Source organism: Rhea americana, unplaced genomic scaffold (assembly GCF_003343005.1).
Source record: "Rhea americana isolate MKP2758 unplaced genomic scaffold, rheAme1 scaffold_191, whole genome shotgun sequence".
NCBI classification, from domain to species: Eukaryota; Metazoa; Chordata; class Aves; order Rheiformes; family Rheidae; genus Rhea; species Rhea americana.
In genome coordinates, this window is record NW_028186050.1 from 374,946 (window position 1) to 384,401 (window position 9,456).

The 9,456-nt window shown below is 39.8% G+C and overlaps 1 protein-coding gene across 4 annotated transcripts in view; it reads left to right on the forward strand.

Moving 5' to 3' along the window:
* The window catches only part of ARVCF (ARVCF delta catenin family member), a 293,288-nt gene extending 287,982 nt beyond the window's left edge, over positions 1–5,306 (forward strand). For all 4 annotated transcript variants that reach the window (XM_085302692.1, XM_085302693.1, XM_085302694.1 and 1 more), the window contains one exon: positions 84–5,306. Coding sequence is in view for 1 of the 4 variants with exons in the window: in XM_085302693.1 (XP_085158819.1) it covers positions 84–89 (6 nt within the window). In the remaining 3 variants the exon portion in view is untranslated. The remainder of the gene's footprint in view (positions 1–83) is intronic.
* The last annotated feature ends 4,150 nt before the right edge of the window (positions 5,307–9,456 follow it).

Below are 9,456 nucleotides of genomic sequence, written 5' to 3' on the forward strand. Positions count from 1 at the left end.
ACCACTGTCCTACCAGTGGGTGATAGAGATCACCAGTGTCATGTTATTTGCTGGTATTAATCGGTTCTGACTTTATTTTGCAGGGCTAGATCCAACCACATTTTTTTAATTGAAGGGGAAAAAAAAAAATCATCGAACCAACACAGAGGATCTCATCAGTCACCACTGCCATTCAGAGTTGGAGGGCGCTGCATCACTGACCAGGCTGCAGATTCTAGGAGGGCGTGGGGAGAAGACACAGCCGCTTGCCATCRCCAATGCCAGAGCACCATGCCTTACAGCAAGACAGTTTGCTTTTTGACTCAGTTACATTCCCAGCAGAAATAGCCGCCTTCCCCTCCCTCCCTCTCCTGCAAGAAGAAAGCAAGCAAGAACAGAGAATCCAAGCTTCTATCTAGCTGGCTGCCTTCTTAGATGACTCTTATGTGTGGATGGTGCCCAGTATGAGAAGTGAAGGTCATGCAGCAGCAAAGAGGAAAGCTTCACAAGTGAAAGAGATACTGCAGAATATTTGAAATATCGTAGGTGTAGTCATGAAGATAATAGCACTTTTCTGGTTTGCAGCTCTTTTGGTTTGGGTTTCTTTTTCTTTTTTTCTTTTTTTTTTTTGAACTGTGAATCTGACATTTTTAAGGCTTTTTGATAAATGTTGAGGTTTTCTTCATTATTTCCACAAGAAGTGCAGGAATGTTGCGTGGGTATGTTGGATTTCAATCAGAGGAGAAAGTACAGAACAAAAACTATTAAATGCTGGTTGAATGAACTAGAGACTAGATGACAAAATTGCAAGCTGTATAATCTGCTTTTAGAGTAAGCTATATCACAGTGCTATATTATCATTATAATCCGGTGTACAATACTTCTGCTGTTTGAATTCTGTAATGGCTCTATTTTTACTTCCACATATGAAAAATAGTTTATTGAAGGCTTCAGTGTTCCCAGTTCAGAAATCTCTGCTGAGAAATGGAGTTGACTGGCTTTTTATTTTCTTTTTCTCAAAGATTGTGATACGGAACTTCTACATTTTAAAGGTACCAGTGTTGCATTGATGATGATCTAATCTATAACATTATTTCTTTTACTATAGCTGTTAACACATTGGAAGAAAATAAGAGCTTCTTTGTAGAATGTTTTATTTTGAACACACTATAAACTTCAGATGGGTCTATCATTTATATTTGACGGTAACTTGATCACTGTCGGATCCGTATTTGCTTTGAGCTATAGATCCTGATGAAAAATGCCACAAAGGGAACTGGCTTGGAGGTTTTTTTTAATTATCATCATGGTTTCTGTGTCGCTGTGGTTTTGTTTTGAGATTGCGTATTTCAATTGGTGTGAGAATCACCCATGTGCAAAGGTTCTCCTCTAAGGTGCTGAGGCCTGCTCTCTGCAAGACGGACTCGTTACCTCATGAGAACATACTCGGTGTATACAGTATCTGGAAATGCTGTAAGCTAAATGATGTCAGATCACTGATTTTCTCCAGGCATTGGTCAAGGAAGGGCAGCAGATGAGAACAGGAAGCACATGTCTCATTAGTAGCATCAGATGCCTTTTACTGATTTTACTTGGTTGCCATTATTCTTTGGTTGCCACATTTACTCCTAAACAAGCTCCTAAAAACGGTGCAACTGGAAAGCATATATTTTAATCTGGCAAATGTCATTTGGGGTTTTCAGCGCCTGCCATTTCCTTTGTACTTAAAAAGGGGAAATACCCAACAACCTCACCTCCCACAAAATATTACTATTACAGTAAACACCTAAATTTTTTTATAAAAAAAAAAAAAAAAAAACTTTAAAAAAAGGCAAGTACCAAGAGCTTTGTATCTTCTTGAGTATATTAAAAATTTGACATGAGTACATATATATATAAATAAAAATATCTATATATCTATATCTATATATATATATTGTTGTGCAGAGGATAGGTTGACAAAACCATGTTAAGTAGTTTGCAGGAGAAGGAAGCATTTGTTGATTCAGGGAAAGACTGATGCCAGAAGCTGTCAGTGATTTGGATGATACATATGCTCCTTCACCCCCTCCCTTTGCTGATCTTCATCTTCCATGCTCATTGCAGTGGTTGCTTCTGGATCCTAGGGAAGGTGAAGCTGCTGGGAGCAAACTAACATAGCAAAGATTTGTCTTTTCACCTGCATGAGAGTCCTATTGAGCCAAAGATGCTCAGCAGATCAAGGGAAGCAAAGAGATATATCTGTGATTATCTGCATATGTGTCAGGGGCAGTGTCTGTATGTGTAGACATGAAGTGTGGCAATGAAACCAGATACATAGTTTGACTGTATATTCTATCAATGGTGCTCTTTTCATACTTGTTCTGCCAATACGCGGAGACCCTTTTAACCAAGCTACACGGAAGAGTTTTATATCACTTTTGGTTATGTACTTGGTGTATTCTTTTTGTATATGAAAGGATTTTTTTAAAAATGTTCAGTAATTAGCAATGGAACCTGCTTTGTAGCTGATTAGAACAGCGTAAGAGAAGGGCCGTGCGGTCAGTCTGTCCCTGATCTACTTCAATCCATATATTTACCAAAGGAGTCTGAGCAAAAGTTCACTTAAAATAAAGACCTGACTGTTGAAAGGAGTCTCTGCTAAGACTTTGTGATTTAGTTATTGTATGACTATTCCAAAGCCAGCAAGAGGTTAACAGAGAAAACCGCAGGAGGGGGAAGTGACCTGACTAGAGGCTGATATTCCATGACCTCCTACACCAGGTATCTCATGGCTCTCGGTGGGGCACTATGGTGATGCTAAAAATCTGGACTGGAATCTATTTTGGCCTCCGTCATTAATGGGTCAGGCTAAAACCAAGCAAATCCAGACCCTATCCCACTTCTCCCCCAGTTATTTTTTGTGTTYATTCTGCATCCTGAGATAAACAGACCTCCCTGTCAGGTTAGATGGATTTGGCTGCCCAGGTTCATTGTAGCAAATTGCTCCTCTGGTTTTCCTGGGTACAGTGTTCGTGGCAACATGGTTTACTGCTACAGAAAAGCAAAGGATGATATACGAAGAGGTCAAACATCAAGTCCATATGCCAAGACTTCTCCTGGGAATCCCATCTTACCTCCCCTCCTTCTGATGCCACACAATAATGATTGATTCCCAAGTACACAGCAGTAACCACTAACGATGAATTGCACTGCAGTGATTGTCCTTCACCCCAAACTGTTGTTTGGATGTTGAGCAAGGGAAATAGATGGGGGCAAGGTGACTATACATCAGACTGTCACTTTGTATTATCAGCCCACCAGCCAAAGTCCAAAGCAAGAGATTTGAACCTGGTGAAATATCCGATGCTCTTCATATTTGCAGCCACAAGCTCACTTGAGGAAAGCCCTGATGGGGTATGTGCCCTCACCAGTCCTTACCTCTCCCCTTGTTGGTGCAATGCATCTAGGCTGTTAGAGCTGTTCTGGGATGTGGGTGAATGAACCAGTAAATGTTGAGTTTATTTTAGCAGCAGGGATTGTATGTAAAGAAGGGAAAGCGGCAGTGTGTATGTGACTAAAGCTGCAGTAGGGTCTACAGCCCCCTGCTAAAGGCAGGTAGTGCTTTTTAGGGCTCAGGTATATGTGACCTYCTGTTCTCCTGTTGGCTCCACTGCGAAAACTAGAAGGAATCTGCCAATAAAGGGCTGAGGCAGAAGGGATTTTTATTTACAGAACTTCTAGAGGGGAGGGATGGTTGTGGAAGGAAGAGATGGTGTTGCAGGGCTCCAGTGAAGAGAAGAGAARTTGTTGGCCCAGTGAGGGCTAGATAACATAGGGGAGGGAGGAGACCTCTGATGGCAAATAACTGCAAAACTTTGTTCCTTAGGAGGTAACTTGCACATCTCCCAAGCATCTTTACTAAGCTGTGAAGGGCTGTTTTTTTTTTTCTTTTAAGGAAAAAAAAAAGAGAGAAAAGGCACTTAATGCTGGTGGGGTTGTTGTGAGTCAAGACTCCCTTATTGAAGCATCAAGTTGAGTGTGTGAGTAATTGTGGCAAGTCAGTAGGGCACGGTGATTAAGGTTTCCCAGATTGGTGTGTCTGCGGATTCCAACAGCTTGGGCAGCCATAGGTCCTGATTTTCTGTGTCTTCTGGGCAAAACACCTGCCTATCCTAGTTCTACTCTTAGTGCTCTCAGACATGCAGCTTCTGAATGCTTCTGCATCACGAAAGCAAATCTTGTCTCCTTTACCAAAACATCACAAAGAGTTATTTGGGGCTAGGAATTGACTTACGATAAGTGACAAACCAAAATGCAGGGAGGTGCATGTTGGTTAGAGCAGATTAGCAGGTCCTTGCCAGCTCTGATGGGTAGTTTTTCATGGTTTTCTAGCATACAAGGCTTATGCTCGGCAAAACAATTTTCAATCCTCGAGCAGTTTCCAGAGCTGGAAGGTGGTCAGTTACCTTCTGTTACTTGCCTTAAAGTTGAGTTTATAGGGCTCAGCTACCTATGAGAGAGGCACATCTTAAACCCTTAGAGTAGGCAAAGCTTCCAAAGCCAAATGGGCATGTTAGAGAGTGGTTATAGTCTCTTCTGCTTTCTAACTGCTCGCTCAATGAAAATTAGTGTGCCAATATCTTCAGTCCACAATTTTGTGCTCTTGGGTTTGGGTCATACTCTCATGTTTTTTGAAGGTGTTTATATAGGTATAGTTTCTCACAAAGTTTGAGTTGATCCTGCTAAAATCTGCTATTTACTTATTTTTGACAAAGAAATTTCCAATTTATTGGTACAGTAACTAACCTAGTATGTTAAGGGAATGTATTATGAACTTTTTTTTTTCCTCTTAAGTTTTACATTGGGGTAGGAAAATCTGAAGTCCAGTTGCAAGGTGAGGAGGAAGATAGTGCAGATAGTACAAGGCCTGCCAATTTGGTACTTACTGTTCAGAAAAAAATAACTAGACTAAGAAGCTTACTGGTAATTAGTAGCTAATGTGTTTGTAACTATCATGTGCCTTAAAATTTTCATGGTAGGAGAATAAAAAAAATCAACAATGTGTTTTCTGTAATACTGCTCGACATTCTCTGTAGTTTAGACTGGTGGGATTTTGCATTGTATTTACACTGTACTATAAACTGAAACACTAAGAATGGTTTGATTTTACGAGTACGGAGGGGAAGAAAGGCGGATTATGCTTTTCATAGAACAAATGTTACTGCGACAGAATGTATTATTATTATAGGACCTTTCCATAACACAGACAAGTAGAATGCTTGTTAGAAACCAGGTATGTAGGATAACAATTTGGTGTGTTTTCAATAAACCATGCCTGGAAAGAATACATGTGCCATTGGTTTTTTTTTTTTTTGTTTTTTTTTGTTTTTTTCCTTTCCTTTGTTGTTGTTGTTGTTGCATCAGGAATCACAAATGTTTTTTGGCTTTATGACAGCACTTTTCTGTGGCAGAGGATTATTCAATCCTAGCTCAGGTCAGCACTCCATGTGGTAATAAAAGGTCAGTGGTAGTGAGGGCAATTCAAATATTCTTTAAACTAGTATAGCTGGAAATTGTGATTCATTGCCATATGTTGGAGTTGTAGCATAAAAGCCCTATAAGGAATATTTCTGCAGGAAAAGACAGCTGTGTCACTGTTCAAAGGTCTGCACATTTGGGACCAGAAGCCAAACCTGCTGATAGCACTTGGGGAAGCTATTGACGTTTCCAAACTTAGTCATAAAAACTTTAACTTTACAAAGATTTCACATCTCTGAGACATGTGCAAGTATACTCGTAAACACAAATGTGTAAGAATAACAGAATATCTGCAAGTTTGAACTGTGTGAGAGGTTTGGTTGAAATGAGAAATTGACATTTTGGGGATGTGCCAAATAATTTAGTTTTGCTGCTGTGTGATGAAAAAAATTCAGATCAAGTAATAGCCTGTTACTGGCCCTTTTCCAATTAATTCTCCTGAGGAGTGGCTCTGCCAGGCGGGTTCATATGTGTTGATGAATGATGCACCCAAAATGGCTGATGCACCCAAGTATGGCATGCTTACTGACGTGTCCTCACGAAGCAAGACAAAACCTAGTAAATCTTGACATAAGTGTGCTGCGAGGTCTTGCAGATAGAATGGAGTTTGGCTCTTCTGGGAGTTCAAAGGTGATTAAAGTTTGCTGTGTGTTAATGCCTCAAGGTACCCTCAGCACTGTGTGATTGTGGATGCTTGCAAACAGCACTGGGAAGGTCATCTTCAACTTGCCTTCCCTCTTTATGTCAGATGTCCTGAATGCTCACAGAGAAGTAAATCATCTCCAGATTCTGTACTTGCATTTGGAGCATCTAGTTTCACAAGTACTACGGTAAGATGTGGACTCCTGGGCTTAGCATCTCACTCTTGGATATCACTGCCATTCTACTGCAATGGGGAATCTGTTTTTCTTTCTTCATGGATGCATTAATATGGCAATGAATAGTAGATGCTGTAGGTAAGATACTGAACTAAAGCAAATACGTTGTTTCTACAAGTGACTTTTTGTAGCTGTCAAAGTGATTTCATTTCCAACTTATCACAAGTTGGGCACATGGAAGCAATGAGTCCCTCAGGTGAAAGGTTAACCTGAGAACAACAGGCATAAAATATCACAGCCCTCATCTATTTCAGGTTCAGCAGTGTCTTGGGGGAATATTCTGTCCTCATGCCCATTTTCCCCACTGTCTCTTATCATGAAGATCTCATTGTGTTACAAGCTGACAATGGAGGATTTGTTACAGTTGAAGTTGTTTTATGATCATTAACTGAGTTCTGGAGACAGAGGCAAAAACAGTGAGATTCCTTTCTTAAAGCTTAGTATGCGTGCACAGCAAATGTAGCAGACAGTTACTGGTACAATGCCTTGTAATTGACTCTTAATTCATTTGCTTGAATCAAGCAAATGAGAATGCATCACTGAGYGGGTGTCGTCATCTTTAGTGGGGGAGTTGGGATCTTGATGGTTTCTCTTTGCTGTTCTCATAGGGGCTTCTACGTGTTCACTTCTGGATCTGGCATTTGTGACTTGTTGCTCAAAATTCATCAGTGCGTGCTTTCACTTCCGCATATCATTGGGAGGAAGCACATYTCCTATACAGATATATGATAACTGCTGTTTGCTCTGATCAGTAATTTCCTCTGTAAGGATTGCTACATGGGTGCTGCTATGCTCAATTTGGTATTGGTAGGAAGTTAAAGGGAGCAGAGCTGGATTTAACTTCCTCATGAATCCTCCACTTCTCTTGCTTGCTGATTTAAAGAATCAGTTTAATATTTTGAGGGATGGCATCATGTCCCTTTGTAACAGAGCAACTGGCAGAAATCAAACTTCACTTTTATGTATTGCTGGAACCACTAAGACAACCCAGACAGTAGCTGCCATTTTGAGAATAAATCTCAATTAGCARTATTTGGCGAGATCCATCATTTGTGACATGAGTTGTGAGAATTCGCTGAAGAGTTTGTGTTAATTTAGAGGGATTCTTTTATACTGGGAGCTTTCTGTAAGTGGTATGCTCTCAGCTGACAGACTTCACACACTTGCTTCCACTGTTTCTTACCTGTGTATGTRTAGTGCAAGAATAGGTTGCCTTCTAATTGCTGTAGACTGATACTGCACTGACGCCCAGTAGATTTTTAGAATATATCCAGATTGCTTAGAAGAGGATTCATTGCATACTTTTTTACTTCTCCTAATATTCAAAGCGTGACTTTATTTTGAAAAATAACTCTTCTCCCTGGGAGATTTCACATTTATGCATCAATGACTCCAGACCACGTTTGCTCAACTGACCAAAAGGCTTTTTTCTAATCACCAGTCATGCAAACTCAGTCAGGCTTTTTCCTTTTCATCCCTTGCCACCAATAATTATGAGCATTTCACAAGTGTGGTCAAGTTGAAAAACTTTTCTTTCATGTGAAATTTGGTAAATAATCTGATGATACATAGGCTTTTTTTTAACTGCTCTTGTGAGAGATTGTCTAATGAATACCTTTTTTTCTATTAAAAGGTGTTTATTATATATTTGCATATATATTACACATGCGTTATTCATTAATGCATCTTTTGAACTATCCATGCTAACTCAAGAGGTTCCCTCCTTCCCTACTTTTTTTTTGATGGTCTCTCTGCCGTTATTTTAGCCATGCAAAATAGTGTTAGCTAACAGCAGGAATGTTTTTTTTTGTTTGCTTTTTGTTTTTTTTTATTTGGTAGAGCAGTATTCTACCTGCCTTTATTGTGATGCAACTTTCAGCATGTATCTATGAGGCTTAGGTTGGTGTAGCAGTATATACAGGAGTGTCTGTTTAAGTGCAAAAGTATTTAATGCTAGAAATGAAAGAGAGCTTTTTCAAGTCATGACCTTAAGTGTACAGAAAAAAAAAGTCACCTATAAGCATTCAGACTTTCCAATGTGCTCTGTGAACTAGTGTATGCCAGTAAATGGACTTGACTGATTTTCTTATTTGAAAATTTTGCAAAGGTTACCTGGAATCACCTGATGGACTTTGGCCAGTGACAGCAAGTTGAGCACAGACACCAAGAGGAACTGCTGCTAAACAAACTTGCAGAATAAATCATTGACTCATTTCACAATGTGAGATGAAGGCCTTAAAACACAGGGATTCCTCCTATACAGCACGGCACAGCCATGAGGGACGACTTCTTCACAGTCTGATTCAGCATAGTGAATCTTGTTTTTCCCAGCTGTGACAGAGTTTAAATTGTTAAAAAATCTCCGGTAATTTTGCATTCTTATATGCTCATATTCCCTGTGAAATGCCAGCTTTACAAACTGGCTGGGTCATTGTGTTTGCTTGGTGCATTCCTGAACTGTCCATGTCACCTTAGCTTGTTCTAATTTCCTTTTATTCTGGGCAGAAATTCTCTACAATGCTTATTACTGGTATCCTCTATTTTCTGTAGTACCCTGGCCAGGATAAATAAGACTTCAGTAGAGTATAAAAGGAACTGGCTTATAACAGGTCTGTAAKAATCCATAATAGAAATCCCCGATTTTCACTCTATTTTTCAACTATTGGGTCTTTCTGTGGCTGTTTCATGGCTGGAAATCTCAAGTGCCGTGCAGAATTCATCAGTAACAAAGGAAGTCATGTGCCTGCTTTTACTGTTCTTCTTATTTATAAATGTGACCACTGCCTCATTATATAAAGATGACAGGACATGCCACAAAATGCCAGTGGATTGTTGCCTTGTTCAGGTTAGTCAGAGCTACAGATTTGGCTTTGTACCTTCACTGTGATTACACTTGCTATTTACAGAGTGCTCAGCTACAACACTCAGGTTAACCAAGTGTGCAGCAGCCACCTGGGAAGACCCAGTCTCTCTGCTGTTATTATACAATGCCTTAGATCTGCACAGTGCTTTGTCTAGAGAAAGCATGCCCCTAAAAAGTATGTGGTATGTATATACAGTGTAATAAGGAGGTTACTAA